The sequence below is a fragment of the Muscardinus avellanarius genome (genome assembly GCF_963383645.1).
Source record: "Muscardinus avellanarius genome assembly, chromosome: 3".
Lineage (NCBI taxonomy): Eukaryota > Metazoa > Chordata > Mammalia > Rodentia > Gliridae > Muscardinus > Muscardinus avellanarius.
In genome coordinates, this window is record NC_137788.1 from 159359744 (window position 1) to 159379965 (window position 20222).

General features: G+C 48.2%; 1 protein-coding gene across 2 annotated transcripts in view; it reads right to left on the bottom strand.

The window, feature by feature from the left end:
- Nucleotides 1-20222, bottom strand: part of ADAMTS17 (ADAM metallopeptidase with thrombospondin type 1 motif 17) — a gene marked incomplete at both ends in the record, with an annotated part of 311118 nt that overhangs the window by 102101 nt on the left and 188795 nt on the right. For both annotated transcript variants that reach the window (XM_080692601.1, XM_080692600.1), the window contains 2 exons: nt 1000-1127; nt 9284-9450. In XM_080692601.1, the coding sequence (XP_080548727.1) occupies nt 1000-1127; nt 9284-9450 (295 nt within the window). The remainder of the gene's footprint in view (nt 1-999; nt 1128-9283; nt 9451-20222) is intronic.

Below are 20222 nucleotides of genomic sequence, written 5' to 3' on the forward strand. Positions count from 1 at the left end.
ACTAGTAAGCCAACTGCAGCAATATTTCTCTTACATAAATGTGGATGGTTTCTACCATCTATCCATTGTTATCAGATAATCCTATCAGGGAATACACACAGATCCTCTGCTCACCAGCCTGCTGAGAGTTTTTTTCTTATGAGTACTGTTATTTTCTTTAACCAATTTCTCTTGCTTTACTTACTCATAATAAGTACCACAGGAATTCAGTCCATTCCATTTTGGCAGTTACTGGGATGAGGCATAAATATGTATTTGTATTTAGTTTACAATCCCACTCGAGCGTGTTTGAAGCCTCAGGCTAAGACTTCATTACTTACGCCTTTAATACTTGGGGGCTGTGGGACTGTTCAGAGTGGACTCTGGGCACCACCTGCAAAAGCGGTTGCTTCTGTCTACTAAATCTTTTGCAACTAAGCAGGGCTTGGCTTCTCCACTCACCTTCCAGACTTGTGTTGGTATTCACCCACGCTCTCCTCTCTCTCCCTCTCCCTCTTCTTTTGGACATGATGTCTACAGCAATTTTAAAACTGTTCATTGTTCATATGATTATACTGCTGCTAATATTCTCCCTCTATATCTACCTTTTTTGGTGATACTGGGGATTGAACTCAAGGACATTCAACTTCTGAGATATACCCTTAGCCTTTTTATTTTTATTTTTTTTGTTTTGAAACAGGGTCTTGCTAAACACTCAAAGTGTCAATAAGTCACTGAGGTTGGCCTCAAACCTGCAATCCTCCTGTCTCAGGCTCCCAAGTCCTGGGATTTAGGTGTGTGCCCCCATGCCCAGGTACTATTGATATTTTTTGAACTCAACTCGTCTGCAGCTGGTTCCTACACTGAGTTGCTGCCCAGGTTGGGCAGCAGCCTTACGTGCCTCCTTGGGAAAGTCCATTCCCCTGACCCCCCCGATGCTCACCTCTACCCTGAGCCCCCTTTGGGGATATGGCATCTCCCTCCAAGGCCCCACCAAGGACAGAAGGAAAAGCGCATCACCTGGCACTTGCCGTGCACACAGAGGTCTGTTTCGTAAGGTCCGCAGGGCGTGCCATCCAGGACCCTGTCGGCCACCAGCAGCGGGGACTCCTTCCCGAGGGGGGAGCAGTAGAGCTCACACGGCTTATCTGAGGAGGGAAAGGTTGGCAGATGACGATGTAGGAAGGAAAACTAGGACCACGCAGGGCACAGGCACAGCTGGGTACCGGGCGAAGAGAGACGGCACACAGCAGCTTGGTGCACATCCTACGACACCCATGCCAACTCCTTTGTTTTATTTTTTTGGTACTGGAGACGAAGCCTAGGGGTGTTCTATACCCCCAGCCCTATTTTTTTTTATTCTGAAGCAAAGTCTTGCTAAGTTGCTGAGACCAGTTTCAAACCTGTGAACCTCCTGCCTCAGACTCCCGAGTGCTGAGATTATAGGTGGGCACCACCACACCCTGCTCGCACCAGCTCCTTTGAACACCTGAAAGGCCAATGGGGGAAAAAAAAATCCCTGGGACTCAGGTAAGCGGCAGAGTGGGTTTCCTTCTTATTCTTCCACCCTTTGCAAAGAGACAGCGTCCCTTTTCCATGGAGCATCAGGCACCCCAGATTGAATCAACATAGGACAGTGAGCCTGACCTCTACGCAAGCTGACTGCATGTCAAGGGTGAGCCAGGGGTGGTGGGTGGGACGAGAGGGGGATAAAGTTGCCCCTGGGTGTGTGGATCCGCCCCACCAGGTCTTATGGCAGTGCTTTTAGCTAAAAACTTTGTTGTTTTCTAGCTTCTGGGCAACAGCTGGAGCTATAGTAGGAGTCATGAAGGTCCTGGAAGAAAGAGAATGAGAGAAAGTTCAGAAAGGGGCACAGGAACCACCGTGAAACTCAAAAGAACGGTGTCACCGGGCAGGATGGAAATCCCGGTTTCTGCGGCTCCTGGAACCTTGTGAGTTTCCAGAATACTCCAAGCTCTCATATTTTTTCTTAGCTGTTCTTTCTGCCTGGAAATCCCCATCTGTGCTTGGCTCTCCACAAGCCTCCTGTCACCCTGGAAACTTCTGGTCCAGAGCGCCCTCTTCCTCACCCTCTCTGACGTGGGCTAGAACAGGCATCTCCCTGGGCACGTTGCACACATTTCCATTAAAGTCCTTGGTCATCACTCTGCTATTCTATAATTATTTATGTAAATCCCATATATAAAAGATTTTTTTATAAGGCAGGTCCCATAACTAATGGAATGGTAAAAGGACGAGTTTTAGTTACAGGATGAATACCCCTGATCCAAAAATCCCAAAGCCTAAGATGCTTCAAATTCCAAAGCTTTTTGAGTTCTGCCTTGACAAGTGGAAAATTCCACACCTGCCCTTCACACGCTGGGTCACAGCATGAGTGCACCCACATAGCATGTGAAATTACCTTCAGACTATGTGCATATGATATATATGAAACAAATTAATTTTAATCTCTAGACTTGGGCCCCATCCTCAAAATATTTTACTGTGCATACATAAATACTACCAAATTTAAAAAATCTGAGATGTGAAAAGTTTCTTGTCCCAAGCATTTCAAATAAGGATTTCTCAACCTGTACCTTCAGACCCAAGCACAGATGAGACGGGAGCCCTGGGGGCAGGGGACCAGGCTTTTATCTTTTGTTTCCAGACAGGACCCAGAACCTAAGCTCACAGAAGGTCTTAGTAAATATTTTTGTACAAACAAATGAATTTTCTTTTCTGGGAGTATTTTGGCAAGACAAATGCACCTTTTTTTTCCTCTTTTGCTCGGTTACCCAAGACAATGCCATCTGTGAGATTAGTTTGCTAAGAAATCCTCTAGAGAGAGAAAGACCTTTATACCACCCTAAGCCCTTTGTCTCCACTGCCGGCCTCTCCCGGTGGGTCCTTCTAGTGGCCCCAGGAGAGCAAACACCAGACAGAGAATGGCTTCTTTGGCTGAAGTGGCCTTAGAGGACCTTGGCATCGCAGGGGAGAGTCCTCGTCACACCTGGCTTCTCCAGTATGAGATCATCTTAGAACACTAGAAAGAATCTGCAGGGATTTGAAAGCAATCCTCCGCTCAGTTCTGTCAGCTCATTGGTGGTGATGGTGGTGGGGGACTCTGTTCTGAAAAGTAGACTGGGGATGTAACTTCCCAAGAAGGTGATACGATAGTGCATCAACACTTATTGATTCAACAAACATGGCTTGAGTTCTCTCCCTTACACAAGGCCCTCCGTGGGTACTGCTGGGGAAGAGAGAAAAGTCATACAAGCTTTTCAACTTTCTACTGGTCTGGAAGACAAGAACAGAACAAACCCTGGGTGAGTCAAAACGTGACAGTCCCAAGAACAAGGTGATGGGTGTAACCTCAAAGGAACCACCCACTTCCTGTGCTGGGGACAGCTGTCCCTCTATTTAGAGGAAACGACTCAAAGGAGTGGCCTGTGGAAGGAGACCGATGAAGGGTCAGCTTTTAGGAAGCTTCTGGACAAGATTACTAAATAGTTCTTTGGGGCCCTTTAAGGACCCCTCTGAGCATTCGGGAGCCTGTGGGGGGATCAGCAACACCGTCCCCAGACCCCCAACTAAGTGGGTTCATGTGTCCACTGAGCACAGGATACTGCCTCTAATGTTTCACTGTAAGGAGGTGTACCTTGACCAAGGTGCCGTGAAACTGTCTTTTAATTACCTGTAGACTACAGTACTGACTCCACACTGGGAACCACTGGGCTTTGGTGGTTAATCCAGTAGCAGCATTCATAAATGTACCATGCGCCAGGCGGCGTGCTCAATTGTGCCACACATTTCAGGTGTCTTCTGTCATTGCTCCACTGTACTGGCCACCACGTGGGGCTCATGGGGTGTGCATGGCTGCCCTCAGCAGGCAGGACCATGGCCTTGTCTCCTCATTCCAGCCTGCTTCCCTTTCCACCATCGTTGGTTTCTTTTAGTGGAGAACTCTCATGGACAACAATAACCAGGGACCGAAATGGCATCTCTGTAGACAAGTCACCGGACTCCCGGATAATCCTAGCTTCAAGAGTCTGCTCCCATTCAAACAGAAACGGGCAGTAAAGGAGACGCTCTTAAGGAAGGTTGGAAAGAAAGGCTTGGGAAGAGAGGAAGGGTATTTGTCTGGGCTTTGGGGTATCAGCATCAGAGAGGCAAAGACACCCTCAAAGCGAGAAGAATAACCTCAGGGTGATGACGTGGGTCAGGACCCCAGGCCAGAAGGCGCACTCGGCTCGCCCACCACTGGACATGCCCCTCCTGCAGCTGGGGGGCAGCTGGGGCCACCTGGGCTCCAGGACCTTCCAGAGGGGCAGCTTCCTCCTTGGCTGGCTACAGTTCTATTTGTCCATCTCTCTTCCTGCACTCAGAGTTCAGGGTGCCCCCACCCCACCTCTGGCAAAGTATTGCACTATCCCCCAAAGGGACTGTGGATGACCTTTCTAAACTGGGAGAAGGATGCTAAGAAATCTTCAAAATATTGTCCTCCAGGATGTCATAGGCAGGAAATTAACCTCAGGGATTAAAGGGCCTGTTAAGTAACACGGGGTGGGGAGTTTCAGCTTTGAGCATTATCAACATTTTTATATCGCATTCATTCATTCATTCATTCATTCATTCATTCATATATACGCATATTATATATCTTATATATAATATATAATTATATACAGAATATAATATAGAAGGAAGAAGGAAGTCAGACTTTCTCAAAAGTTTCACAGCCACACACTCCACTGACAGGAGCTTGGGGCACTCCTCCTACATGGCTGGTGTGGGCTGAGATGATATTCTGGTCTTGGCCTGTTTGCCTATGGTGGTCTGGCTTCTCACAGGCCTGCCTGTAGGTAGGACTTCTCACAGATGGGTGGAAGCCACAGATGGGGCAGGGAGGTGGGGCTGGAGACCGGAGAACCACATGATCACAGCTGCTTAGGGTTGTTTGGAAGATTCATCCTGGTGCATCAAGGTGAGGAAACTTGTGGCTCCTAGGACTCCTCACCCAGCTACATGTCTTACCATGGTGGAGACACTACGTGAGTTTGAGGCCACAGCAAGTGTCTATTCGAGCCTGGCCTGGCCCTCTGTGGGGGCAGGTGCTGAGGAGTCTGCCCAGTCCCCTGTCCCCAATACTGTGCACCAGGACTTCAGAGCCAGCCCTCTGACAGCCAGGCCCCATTGCTTAGACCATCAGTGGCCACCTGATTACAACCAGACCAATCAGAGTCTCTCTCCTCACCACGGCCCCCCAGCCAGCCCTCTGCAGTCAGGCCTGGGTTGAATGGACCAGCAGTGACCAGTGATGAGCCTGGACCACTGAGTCTCTCTCCTGAGGCCTCAGTACTGGAATTCAGAAACAGAGTGGTAACTTCTCATGGTTAATGAATCCCAAAGAAGGCATGCACTGACTTCTCTATAATTCAGAAATACAAAAAGTTCTGAAAATTGCCAGTGTTTCCTTGTATCAGTGACACACACAGTTGACAGCCAAACTGCCTTGACCAACCTGTGTCAGTATTCCCTTTGGCGAGGGTGTTGTTGGGCTCCCTGGTAGTGAAGCCATGTGTCTTACTGCAGGATTCCTCCCTGGACCTCCCCAGGGTTATTCATACTTGGTTGATGTACTATTAATGCCTTTCTAGTACTAAAATGCCCTGAATCCTGGACCAAGCCCTGAAGGATTGGGATAAGTGATATGTATTTACCAAAAAGGCATTGTGGACAAGTTAGGAGAAAGGCAGTCTGTTTGGGGGCAGGAGGACAGGAGTCCCAAATACAAGCTGTTGGAGCCATAGAGGAAGGTCCTGGCATCTTCAGAGGGCAAGCACCTTTTACCTTAGGGCCCTCTGAGACACCTGTGTGTTAGCACAACTCTCTTACTCATTAAGCAACTCTAGGCAGCTTGGCAGAGTTGGATTCAGAGAGCCCTGACCATCCCCCCTCATCCCCTGGAGGCTCAGAGAAGGAGAGGCTCTTGGGTACCAGGGAAAAAGTGCTGGGACCATACCACTGTCCCCTGACATTGCCCTCTCCAAGCTCTCAGAGAGGGCATGCGGCCTGCTGGTGGCCTGGCCAGAGAGGACTGAACCTTTGAAGGTTTCAACTTCCGTGAGATTTCACAAGGAAGGCAGAAACGGGGTGGGTTTGGCCACTGGCCAGCAACTTCACTGGGTTTCTGTCTAAAGGTTTTTCCACATAGGAATCTTTCCTAAGGAGAACCTCTGTCTTCTTTTGGAGATGGTATAAATTTGTGGTTCTAAGCCCCCACCCTCTCCCTGCGGTAGAAAGTTTACCTCTGCAAGAATTCTATAAAAGAGAGAGAGAGAAAGGGGGAGAGAAAAGAAAAAGTATCGCGTCTCCTTTCTTGAACCACGCGCCGCTCGCCAAGGAATTCCACAGCGATAGCCGAGCTTTGAATAGGGTACTCATGCTGGGCTTCAGAACAGCCCAGAGCCCAACCACAGGAATCGTTCCTATCCCGGCCGAGCTAGAATCGCGCCTTTTAGAAAGCGAGTTTGGAGGGCAACACTTATAATCTGCCTGCTGAATTGGCCATTTATTATTTTGTTTCAACCCTTGTGAAATGCCCCTTTAAAGAAAAAAAGAGGGCTGGCTTCTGTTTATATTCAAGAGAGAAAAGGAACCAAATATGTAAGAAGTCGTGACAGTTTCACCCCAGAGGAGAGCGTGTCATGCTCCCCTCGCAAAACCGTGAACTCAGGGTCTCTCCTTCAAGGGGAACCACTTAGGGCCCGCTAGTTGTCCTTATCCAAGGGGCTGCACTTTTCAGATCAAAGGCAGTGGGACTATAGCTATCGTTCTTTATGACATGGGAAGAAGAAACAAAGAAAGCGAGTGGGTCAGAGGATGCGACCTAAACCCAACGAAGGCCTCAGGGAGCCTCACCCGGAGGCTTCCTGGATGGGGATCTGGGCACAGAGAAGTCTCGGCCACTCTGATGATAAGGGGACCAACGAGCTCCGCCATCCAACAGTGGTTAGAAGAAAAAAGAAGGTTAAGCAGGACTTGGAGAAATCAGTGGAAAAACAGGCATTGGAGTGAGATTTCTGGGCTGAATAAATGAAGCAGGGGTGGAACCAAGAAAAGAATAACAACTCTGAGCACAGAGTTAAGTGGAAATGAAAAAGGGTTAGTCTGTCTTACACTGGGTCTCTTCTGGCTCCAGTATGGGGGGAAGAAGGGCAAAAAAAAAAAAAGAGGTCTAAAAGTATCTTTTACTGGACTTCTGGGGACAGCTGAAGGTACAGAAACAGTTTGCTTCTCAACAGAACCGGCCGCTGCACTGGAAAAAATGATAGCTCTTAGCTGGGTGTAGTGGTGCATGCCTGATTTCCAGTACTCAGGAGGCTGAGACAGGAGGATCACGGGTTCGAGGCCAGCACATGGTAAACCTAGTGAAAATGTGTTTCAAAATCAAATAATTAAATAGGGCTGGGTCAATCCCCTGTACTACCGCTTCTAAGAAAAATGGCGGTTCTTTCTGGTACTAGTTTGTTCCCAAATAGGGGTTGAAATGTGCCTTCCATGGCTGAAAATCTCTGGTCTCCTGTGGCATCAGATAGTAATTAAACAGACGGAGCCAAAGATCTCCGAGCAAGTGCATCATCTTTGGGGCAGGGAGACTTTTTCTGCAGGGAAAGTCTAGGCTATGAGGGCTGAGTTTCTCTTGAATTCTGCTGGCTGAAGGACAGTAGAGCTTGCAAAGACGGTATTCTCTTTAAATAAGGAAAATATCCAGGGAGCTCTCCAAGATTTCGAATGGGTGCCCAGCTAAGGTGGTTGGTATTACCTGCGACCATTTAGAATGTCATCTGTCACTTTACAAGTCAGTTCAAAGCTGATACATGAGTGAAGCTGTTGGACTAAAGGTAGTAGATTTGAGGCTGTTGTTGCTGGCGATGCCTGGAACAATTAGACACCTTTTAGCTCGTAATTGCAGATGGCAGAGCGGAGGTTTCAAAGGTTCTTTCCATCATAGGGGAGGAGGAAAACCCCTAAGATCTGGCACTGGGATGCCATTCTTCTGAAAAATACTCAGCATACTCTAAAAATCAGGCCCAGTTGCTTCAGTCCTTCTGAATCTCCCTCTCTCTGTACCCAGGAAGTTAAGCTTTCTGTCTTCTTCAAGTACTGGGTGCCAGATGATAACTGGATATTTTCTGAGTCAACTTCCCTTCCCCAGGATTGGGGTTGGCTCCCTCGCCTGCCTCTCGTCAGCTGCAGGGGCTCAGACATGTCACCTCACCTGTCCCCTCTCTCCTTCTGCACAGCTCACCTTGTGTCCCCGAGGAAATGATGTAGGTAGCGTCACCTTGGCCCCTGCACATGGTGTCCTCAATAAGCGGGACCCTATTATCAGCATTATAACACAAAGCTCCAATTTCCTGAAGAGGAACTAGGTTTAAGGTGGAAAAACAAAAATAATAAAAATCTGAAGTTGGGTGTGGTGACACACTCTTGTAATCTCAGCATTTGGGAGGCTGAGATAGGAGACTCTGGGTTCACGGCCAGCCTCAGCTACTTAATGAGGCCCTTTGCAATTCAGTGAGATCCTGTTTTAAAATAAAGAATAAAAAACTTGGGCTGGGGTGTAGTTCAGAGGTAATATGCCCCTGGGTTCCACCCTTAGTACCTCAAAAAAAAAAAAAATCTGAAGTAGGTCCCAAGGCATCCTCACCTACAATGAAGAGTCCTCAAATGTGACAGATGTAACCCACCAACCAACCTGAAGTTTTACCAGCCATTGGAAATTCTGGCAGCGCACAGTTTCTTCATTTGGGAGTAAGTTCTGGGAAAGAAACTGTGACCTGTGTTTATTATCATCTTTCCCGGATTTTACTCTGTTCTCAAAACTTCCCCCAGCACCCCAAAGACTACAAGCCAAGGCAAAATAAACCAAGAAAAGCAGCGACATTGGAAAACAAAACAGCACGCACAGAAGTGCAGTGTTCTGCTCCTGCAAAGCCTCGCTCTCCGGCGTGAGCACGCCAAGCCGGGGGCAGGCCACAGCACACCCGACTCGTAGCAGATGGGGTGCCAGGGAGGAGTCTGGCCTGCTGCCTGCCTAGACAGTTGCTTTGGGGAGATGGCAGAGAACTGGGTCATTCAAGTTCAACCCTACTGCTCTCCGATTAGGGCCACGGCTGACTCGGGCACCCTGATGGGTGGGTTTGGAGGAGTGTTCCCCAAGAGTTTCCCCAGGTAGTTTTTATGGGGCTGGGGGCTGGGGGAGAAGGCCACTGTTCGAGGGCGAGTCCTGTGCCTTTACCATCAACCACCACTGCCGTCAAAAGTCCCCTCTTCTTGCTGCTCAGCCGATCATGTCCTTGGCACTGCTGATCTCGGAAGCTGGGCACACCCTTGGGGCAGGGCGGGTTCTCGCAGACCGTGTGCTCCACGCTGGCACCCCGGCAGTGTGTGCCTCCAGGCCCAGGGCTAGAGGGATAAAGAAGGTCTGCGTTAACCAGCCAGTTTGGTAGAAGGAACCAGGGCAAGCAGTTGTCTCTCTTTTGCCTGGAGGAGGAGGAGATGGAGCAAGGTTGCCAAGGCAACCCACTCTGCTCTTCCGGACACATCTGGGCAAGCCCGGTCCCACACTGCAGGCATGTGTAAGTGAGCTGTCAGAAAAATGCATCCACAGACCGTCAATCAAGGGCAGCAGGAAACAGAATACAGCAGGTATCAGTTCCACAAAGACACAAATCCTACCCTGCATCTGAACTTCAACTTGGGCGGTGCGTTAACACTGACAACCTTGGGGGAAATTTGGGTGCTTGTTTTGGGACAAACAGAAGACCTTTAAACAGCTAGTAGGTATACTCTGGAGGTCACCAAGTGGCAGGATGAGTAAATAAAGAGCTCCCATTTACTTTAGAACGAGAAGAATCATTGATTCACTGGCTGGGTTAGGTCCTGGTTGCGCCATGTTAATCAGGACAGGCGTGAGGTCTCACACCATCAACACCAGGGCCTGGGCCCAGGGGCTCTTTGCCTCCACTGTGGCTTTAAGCAGTTCTCCAGACCTAGCCATGCTCGCTGGTCAAGTCTGCCTGCACGAGGGCCATCGCAGCAGAGTGGCAGGACATTGCTGGTCGGCCAGTGCTCAGCCTGCCCAGGTCCACCACGCACTGCAGGCTGTCTTTGGGGGACTCGGCCCCATGCAATACCAATGGTTCCACTCAGTCCTATGATGTCAAGATTATTGCCATGGAATAAAAGTTCTTTTTTTCATGCTACACTTTTTATTGGGAGAGAAAGAAGAGGGCTCAGACTCCAGTCAGTCTGCTCTGTGAGTTTTCATATACCGCATGTACCTATGGGTGGCGGGACATTTTAGACACATTAACTGACTCTTCAAGAGTATTTCTTTCCCCCCCCTTTGACATTTCTCATGTTTAAGTGATAAGGCCACCCTGTGTTCATGGCTTCAGGGGACAGAGAGAGTGACAGAAAGTGGCAGATGTGTTTCGGCTTCGTGTCACAGAAGACTACAGCAGAGGCTGATGATGTTTTTAAATAAAGGGCCAGAGAGAAGAAATTGTTTTCGTTGGGAAGAGGCATATCGTCTCTGCTACAACTACTTGGCTTTGCTCCCAGAGCACAAAAGCCATCAGAGACAACAGGGGAGCAGTAGTTGCAGTCACATTCCAATAAAACTTTATTTAAAAAACCAGGTGGTAAGTCGGATTGCCTCCACGAACTATATTTTGCCAGCCCCTGGTCTACACAGACATCTTACAAAAAACATCCCAAGTAGAAGAAAATGTTCCCTTCATACTTCCATCTCCCTCATATGCACCTGAGAACAAAATCCCCTGCCCTGGGAGTAGAGGCCTGGGAAGATTTGACATTCTGGCTGCTCTGTGGAGAGGCCCTGGGGTCTGGTCTCCAAGTTAGGTCCAAGTTAGGAAATGGCCAGACCTCTAAAAGGTTTATGGGATCTCAGAACACAGGGACTTTGTGTTCTGCCTCCTGCCTAGAACACCAGGCAGCCAGCCAGACCCCAGGGAAATGACTGCAGGGCATGTTTAGGTAGATGGGGCCTCAGACCACCTCTCCAGATCCCAGGCCTGAGCCTTGGATAAGATCAATGATTCCTGGCCACGAAGCACACAGGGGCCAGCAGGAAAGGCCTCTTCCTCCATGGCAACAGTAAGTTCCCACGAACAGAGGGGACCAGAAAGGAGTGAACAGTGTAGCAGATGACAAATTACAAGATGTTACAAGTTGAACCGTGTCCCTCTCATCCAGATACACATGCTAACATCCAAATCCTGAGTACTGCAGACTGTAATTTTATTTAAAGAGACAGGAAGGACCATTGTTGGACCATCTGTTAAGATGAGGTTGGAGTAGAGGAAGTTGAGCCCCTAATCCAATATGACTGGTGTTCTTACACAAAGAGGAAATCTGGAGACAGATACACCTGGGGAGAGAACGCCGTGGCATGAAAGCAGAGATGGAACTACTGTCTACACCCTAAGGAACACCAGGAATTGTCAGCCAATCACTGCAAGCTAGAGAAATGGCATGGACCCTCAGAAAAGACCAACCCAAGGACACCTCAGTCTTGGACTTTCAGCCTCTAGAACTGTGAGACACTAAACTTCTGTTGTTTAAGCCACCCAGTATATGGACCTTTGTTACAGCAGCCCCAGCAAATGAATACACCAGATGCCTCAAGGGCCGGATGCATCCTCACACAACTTAGAGCAGACACTGGGAAAGTGGGACAAAAGCCAAATGGCTCAGGAACACAACACGGACTGGAGTACAAACCTACAACCACAAATAGATAAACAACAAAAACAAAACAAAATATGTTGCTTTCTAGGAGAACAAAGGGAGAAGCTATAATTCCCACACACTTGGGGTATGAACCGATGCGTGTAATTCACTTGCCAGGTTGCCATGGGGCTTCCTTCCCATCCATCCATCCATCCATCCATCCCCCAACTGATTTCTCCAGGCTGACCCACCTACGCCAACTGCCTTTGTGGCTGCCTGTGGGTAGGTGCAGATGGGCTGAGACACGCTAGGAGAGAACTCCTGGATCCAGGAGAACGTGGCCCTGGAAGGCCTCAGCCTGTCTGATACCAGGCCTGCTTCTGTGTTCATGCTGTTTCTTTTCTCCATCCAATCTCTCCCCATCGTCTCCTTTTGGTGTCTGTTCTAGATTATTGTCCTATCTTCTCCACCTCTCATTCCCTAATCCTCTGCCTATCCCTGAGGTCACCCTCAGCCTGCTTTCTTTCCCACCCGGAGCCTCTCCTCATCTTGTTTGGTCTCCGTTAGGCTGCTTACTCCCAGTCAGTCATGTGAAATGGGGAGCGGGGCTCTTGTTCTCCTCTCACTCCTGAAGTCTGCACAGGAGAACCTTGCCCAGGATGTTCTTGGATAATCAGTCGACCGTACTCAACTAAATTATTAGAACCTATATTAACATGACGGGGCGGGGGGGGGAGAGAGAGAGAGAGAGAGAGAGAGAGAGAGAGAGAGAGAGAGAGAGATGTGTGTGTGTGTGTGTGTGTGTGTGTGTGTGTGTGTGTGTGAAGAAGGTAGAGTAGAAAGTGTTGGAAGTTCTTCCCTTTACCTAGACAATTCTTCTACTGGCAAAAAAAAACTACTATCTGAAGTAATGCTTGAAGCTTGAAGTCAATTTGAAAGCTTGCAGGTTTCAGGAAAAAGCTTGGCTAGTAAATTATAGTTAACTTTGGTTTTCACCCCCAGCTCCATGGTAGGCAGCCAGGACACAGCTTGGTGAAGCCAGGGTAGGCAGTGAGGACCTTCTCCTCCAAACTACCCAGCTTCTGTGTTCTGAGCGCTGAGGTGCCGTGTCTGATAGCTAAGGTACAGACACAGAAGCTGGCTGACATTTGCGCACCACCCTGCCAGGTGAAGTGGCTTCCAGGGGATTTGGAGAAATGGCACTTTTCTTTTTTACCATATTTTTTCTTTTCTGGGAGTTAGACTTTTAAAGATGGAATCATACAAATGTAACTGCATGGCCAGGAGAAGCTGGCCAGCCACGAGACATGACCATTGGACGCTCTAGGCTCAGAGAAGACCCAAGGATACCTTATGCTTTCATTTCAGGTTGATACCTGACATGGAGGTATCATTCAACCACAACAAATAAAGTCATCAAACCCGAAGTATGACAGCATAAGATTCAAATGCCTATTTTTTTTTTAGCAAAAACATCACAAGGCATACAAAGAAACATAAAAACATAGCTCATTCAGAGGAATATCAATAAACAAAAATTATAAAAAGGAACCGAAAATTAAATTTGGAGAAGTTGAAAAGTACAATAACAAAATAAGTTCAAAGTAGGTGTCAGCAGGCAGAAGAAAGAACACATAATCTTTAAACACATGACAACTGAAATGACCAAGTCTGAGAAGAAAAGAGAGAAAAAAAAAGAATGAAGAAAAGTGAACAGAAGAGACAGCACATCATCAGCCGGCTAATGTATGCATGAGGAAAGTCTCGCAGGAGAAGAGGAGGAGGAATGACTTGAAGAATGTCATCAGCCCGACTAACGTATGCACTGGGGAAATTTCAGAAGGAGAAGAGAAAGAGGAATTGGCAAAAAGATTATCTGAAGAAATAGTGCCTGAAATTTTTCTGAATTTAAAGAAAGACATAAATCTACAAATTCAAGAAGCTCCTCAAACTCTAAGTATGATAAATATACAGGGAGCCATACTGAGGCCAGTTCTAATTAAACTGTCAACAAAGAGATTCTTGAAAGCACCAAGAGAGCTGGGGACGCATCACATACAACAAGATGATTAGCAGATTTCTCATCGGAAACCTTGGGGTTCAATCAGGTGTGGTGGTGCATGTTTGTAATCCTAGTACTTGGGAGGCTGAGACAGAAAGAACACAGGTTCAAAGCCAGCCTTGGCAAATTAGCAAGGCTCTCAGCAATCTTGTGGGACCTTGTTTCCAAATAAGAAATAAAATAGAACTAGGAGTGTAGCTCAGAGGTAGAATATCATTGTGTTCGCCGGACGTGGTGGCGCACGCTTGTAATCCCCGCGCTTGGGAGGTGGAGACAGGAGGATCGTGCAGGTTTGAAGCCAGCCTAGCTGGCTTAGGAGACCCAGTTTCCAAATAAAAATATAAAAAATAGGTGTCTGGGAGTGTAGCCCAGAGGTAGAAGGGTTTCCAGGAACCCCAGTACCACCACCAAAAATAAATAAATAAATAAATAAAAATACCTTTGGGTTCAATCTGTAACATCAAGGGAAAAAAACAAAAGAAACTTTGGAGTTCAAAACACACTGGGCTGATTTATTTTAAATGCTCAAAGAATAAATTCACCAACCAAGAATTTTCTTTCTGCAAAACTATCCTTCACCTGTGCACATGTTTGTTCATGTGACTTCAAACCTTACTATGATGTATAATCACAATGTGTCAATAAAATATTAAAAATGGGGGGGAGAATTAAATGCTCTTAGATACAAAAAATGATGAAATTTGTTATCACTAGACTTATTAAGTAAGACATGTTTAAGGCATCCTTCAAATTCAAATGAGAGGTTACTGCGTGGCAAATGGAAGGCATGTGAATCAAAATCCCCGTAAGGCAGACTCGAGGCTCAGCTTTGCTAGTCCAGGCACTAGAGTGACACTGGAGGAGGAACAAGTTTTCTCCGTGATCCTGGCATGATCTCTCAGCACTCTGTGTGATGCCGGCCACCTCCCTGTGGGTGCATCCTCCTGCCTCCTACAGGGTGGCTTCCAAGCTCACCGACCCTTTGGGCAGATTCCCATCCTGGCTTGAGATGAGAAGTCCTCCTGGGTACCACACTCCTCTCAAGCAGTGGGCTCCAGCTGTGTCCTCTCTCCCAGCTTTTGTGGTGGGGCACATCCTCACCCACCCCCATCCAGATTTGTTCCTTCTTGCCCCACAAGTTGCTGAGGCTGGCTGTGAACCCACGATCCTCCTGTTTCAGCCACCCAAGTACTGGGCTTACAAGGATGTGCCACCAAGCCCGGCTGGGATGAGGGTTTTAAAATGCATCATGGATATCAGTCCCCGGCGTCTGGTCTTCCTCTTCTGGGACTTTCTGAACACTGATGGAGAATGGTTCCCAGTGGCAGAGAGAGACACACATGGACACATGCACATGCCCAGTCTCATTGCTGATGAGGGGACTGCAGATTAAAACCTCCCTGAGATACCACTACACGCCCACCAGCTTGTTTGCGAGGATGTGGATCAAGTGAACACTTGGCAGAGTGGAGATGGGCAGCCCTTCTGCAAGGCTGGCGAGTGGTCACGTGGTCACTCAGAGTTGGTGATGCCCCTCCCACTTCCACCACGCGTGCCCAGTGCGCATGCTTAATGGAGATGCACAACACCCTTCAGCAAGCTGCACTTTCCTATAGGTTCTACTTTCGTAAACATGTTTAAAAATAAGATGAAAAAGTTAGAAAGGCTTTGGTGAGAAAACTGAGGGGCAGAAAGGTAAATTCCACCTCAAATCTTCCCCAAGCTCCTGCAGGGCAAGAATGGTCTTCTGCTGGGGTGGGCTCTGCAGTGCCCCAGACAGGTCTAAGCGGAGAACAGAAACACCTTTATCCAGATGACCAGGATGGAGAGACAGCAGATCTGCACTTTTCCTTGGGGTGAGGGATGGATGTGAGAGTTGAGGGGCTGGAAGAGAAATGTGCCATTGCTGTGTGCCCAGTAACTTTCTGCTTTGTCCTATTAAATGAAGGTATAACAGAAGACAAAGTCGCAAAAGTGGTCAAACCCTGCTTATCATCTAGAGACACAGTGAGCTCAGGGGAGAGATGGCAGTTCCCATCCCAGGCGTGGCTCTGGGAGCTCCCATGGCCACGCTGGGAAAAGCCATAGTGTCTGCAAAATGGTGCCAGGAAGCTAAGGGCCCCCCAGGGCATCAGACGTGCTGGTGTCCAGGGGTCCTCTGAAAGGTATCCAAGCAACTCAGACTTCTGCTTATATATAGAAGGCTTGGGTTCTTAAGAGATATCCAGGCCAGGCATGGTGGTGCACGCTTGTAATCCCAGTACTTGCGAGGCTGGGACAAGAGGATCGCGGGTTCGTGAGCAGCCTCAGTTACTTAGTGTGGCCCTCTGTGACTTAGTGAGACCCTGTTTCAAAAAATAAAAGAATAGAAAATAGAGCTGGGGGTGTAGCTTGGAGGAAGAAGGCCCCTTGGTTCAATCTTCAGTACTGCAAAATAAATAAATAAATAAATAAATATCCACAAGAGTGCTGCAAGTGTGTGGCAGCCAGACAACTTCATCTGCCCATCCCCTGCCAAGTCTTGGAACACTAGCTGCTTCCCTTTCCCTTCCAGGTGCTCAAAGAATGGTCCTGATGTGTGCAGGTTCTGTCCTCCCCTTCCATCTCGCCCTGCGCTTGCATTCAAGTGCACCCAAGTACATCTGGGTCTTTGTGCCTCCCCCACACACAACAAGCCTTCGGTGGGTACCAGAATTGGAATTAGAGATGAATTCCCTAAATTCTCTACCTTGAGGTCTTTGGGCGTAACTCCCACCAACAGAGACACAGGAAGGGATGAGCCTAGGAAGCTGGTTTAAAAACACAGATGACTCCAAGTCAGCTGGCCAAAATAATAAAAAATTCCAATAGCTGTTAAGACCAAGACTAGAGAAAAGAGAGGGGGAGGGAGAACCCTCTTGTCAATATTTTTGGACGGTAAATAAACCAGCTGCAGAAGATGGGGAAAGGAGCCAGGGACGTGAATTGAGGGGGGTGGAGGGAGGGTCGCGGGAGCGTTCCAAGGCCGAGACACACAGCAGCCAGAGATGAACATCCTTGTGAAATCTCCAGGCGGCGAGCCTGGTGATTTAAAGGTGGACACAGAGGACGTTGCTTTGGTCAGAACTTGGTCCTGGGGCTTCGATCAGCTGTGCTCTGTAACAGTCACATCAGGCTGCTGCGCAAAAGCAGGCTGTCTGCAGTGAGCCTGGATTTTGTGAAATGTGGTCCACATAGCGCTTATCTCCAGCAAGTGTCTAGGTGGCTGCCGCCCACCCGCCCAAGGCCTGCCCTTCTCTTCTCATTCACCTGGGCTGGCTCTGTGAAGCCGACAACTGGTGGGACATCCTCCAGGGATAAGAGGCACAGCATGGTTTCTGTTGTGAACGGGAAGTGGGCTATACTGTCACTGCGGAAGATCACGCAGACTACCAAGGTGTCTGTATTATAAGAGCAAAAACATCTCATTTCTCTCCCTTGAGATGAGAGAGGCGGGTTCCACGTTGAAGCTTATTCTTAGGATGGCGCTCAGCACTCTGGCTGAGTTTCAGCCTTGCTGGGGAAGGGCAGGCACTTGGATGTAGGGGGCGTGGACCACACTGCCTGGCTGTTCGGAGCATCTGGCCTTGGTGAGGTGGGTGATATAAGGCAAGGGGCCCTACCTGGCGATCTCCTTGTGGGTCTAATAATTTAGGATAATTTTTGTGTTTCAGAGGAAGAAAGGTATGAGGAATGTGTTTGGGGATCCTGGAAGAGCAGAGAGCTCTTGGGAAAGCATGTAGTTGGTGAGCACGTTTTTATACAGTAGCTGAGCTGCTATAGACAAGAGAAGGGAAGAGAAAGCCCATAGCAGTGGGTCCTGTTCCTGGCCTTCATGGGGTTCAAAGGCCAGTGGGGCGGTTAACATGCAAACAAGTGAGCCAAGATGTAGCAGGGATTATCAGTTCTTAGAATACCTGTAATGTTAGGCAGGGTGCTGAGGAAGAGGGTAACACCAACCCCCCATTTGGAGCAGGTGGTCAGGGGAAGGGGCTTCTTTGAGGAACAGGAATTTACACTGAGACCTAGAGGGACAAATGCATGTTAGAAAAAAGGAAGAGTATCAGAGAAGGGTCTGAGCAGGACTTTAATTTCTGAGGACCAAGAGGGAGGGCAGGGTGAATGGGAGTCCCTCTGCCCCTGCCAACACATGTCCACTTGGAATCTGAGAATGTGACTTTATCTAGAAAACAGGTCTTAGGAGATTATATTTTAGGATCTTTAGATGAGATCAACCTGGGTTACCTTTTTTGTGAACAGGAGCATCCCTCAAGTGCAGGGACAGGTGTCTTTGGAGAAGAAGAGGTAGAAAGACTCACAGAGGTGAGAAGGAGCTGCAGAAAGATGCAGGTGCACAAGGAGATGGGGACCACAGAGATGCCTCTGCTCACCCGGGAAGCCAGCAGGGAGCAGGAAACAGGTTCTCCTTCAGAGTGCAGAAGGAAGCAAGGCTGCCGACACCTCCATTTGGACCTTAGGTCTCCAGGACTGAGCTCCATGTCCAGCCCACCACCAACCATGACCTGTTAGGCAAGTTGCCTAACTTGTCTGGGACTCTGTTTTGTATCTGTGCAAGTCGGGCGAAAGACGATGCCCTCCGCCAGAGCTTCATGAAATGATTTATTACATGTCTACAGGATCCTCGTGCATGGTAAGCACTGGTCCTATGGCAATTAGATGTGAAGGAGGAGGAAAGGGATGAGGGATGGCACCTGCCCAAGGGACCTTGTGCTTGGGTAGTGAGTGCACAGAGGTGCTGCGTGTTGAGAGGCCCAAGTGGGCTCGCAGGAGAGAGTGTAGATTACAGAGAGGTCATTTTAAAGCCACTGGGGAAGTTGATTGGACTATGTCCATCCAGGGTGGGCAGGGCTGTTTTTACTTGTCACTGGAAGGCCACACTAGCAGGGGCCAGACTTTGGAACCTATCAAGTCTTAGGAAAGTATCATATTTGAAAAGGTATCACCAGGAAGGAGCCCGGCCAGGAGGATGAAGGCACCTGCCATCTCTGGATATTTTGACCATTGCTCTGTTCCCTAAGGGTCACTGCAATTGATCATACACAAGATGCAAGTGACCTGAGTCAGTGTGCTGAGATCACAAGCCCTCAGTTGCCTGTGTGGGGCGGTCCCATCGATTTTCCTCCTCAATGATAAAACACAGGAAGATGAGTCATGAGAGACAAAATTCATGACCTCCATAAAGGGGAGGGGGAGAAACTGATAAAGAAGAGGAATGAATGAGTTTTACAACTTTGTGTTTTCCACACAGAGCCTCTCTCCTACAGCCACTGGACCTGGAGGAGTGGAAAGAGAAGAGAAGCCAGGGAGGGCATGTAAACGCAGCTCTGAATTAGCGGGTCTCTAGGAACCTCTCATCCCATCCCCCGTCCCCTGGGGTAGCGGAGGGCAGCCACATATGTGTGGAAAGAGCAGGACACAGCCTTCCAGCCAAGGCGTGAAGCCATAAAGTCCTGAAGATCCCCCTCTGCAGGCTTCCCGCTGGGGGACCCCCACCCCAGTCAATGCCATTGCAAGACAACACCACATCCCTTTTTCTTTTTTTCTTTCTTTCTTTTTTTTTTTTTTTTGCGGTACTTGAAATGGAACTCAGGGGCATTCCAGCTTTCCAGCTATACTGCCAGTCCTATTTTTTATTATTTATTTTGAAACAGGGTCTCCCTGAGTTTCAGAGGGCCTCACTAAATAGCTGAGGCTGTCCTCGAACCGCTATCCTCCTGTTTCAGTCCCTTCTAAGTCATGCCAAATGCATTAACTGTATTAATTTCTCACCATTTAGTCAGTGTTTTTAATAATCTGTTCATCTATGTGTTTAGTTAAGAAGTTATCCCTACTCTGTGCCAGGCACTCTCCTGCTGCTCCTTGATGTAAATATATAATACAAGGGCAATTCGTGTGGCAGTACTGGGGGGAATGGTGTTCCAGCCGCCAGCTAAACAATGGGCATACACTGGCCTTTATCCCAGAAGTCTCAGCCTTTGGCTTGCCATTGGCATTGCATAAGGAGGTTTAAAGCATCCATTTTCTGGGAACCACACCCAGGGATTGTGCGACTTCGGGGGCAAAGCCTGAACATCAAGACTTTTAAATACGGGGGCGTTTGCTAATTTCTCACCAACATGACTCAATAATAGAAAGTGTTTCTTTTTTACTCATGGTTCATCCTGTGCTCATTTTGCAAACTGACCTGATACAACTGATGATGCCCAAGGCTGCAGCAGACCACTAAAAGAAATATTTTAAATCTGGAAACTTTAGGAGAAGAGAGACACCTATGATAATGGAATTATTACAATTGAGCACAGAATCTACCCGAGTTTTCCAGAGCAAATGTCCAAGCTTAAACAAGAAGAAGTGTGTGTGTGTGTGTGTGTGTGTGTGT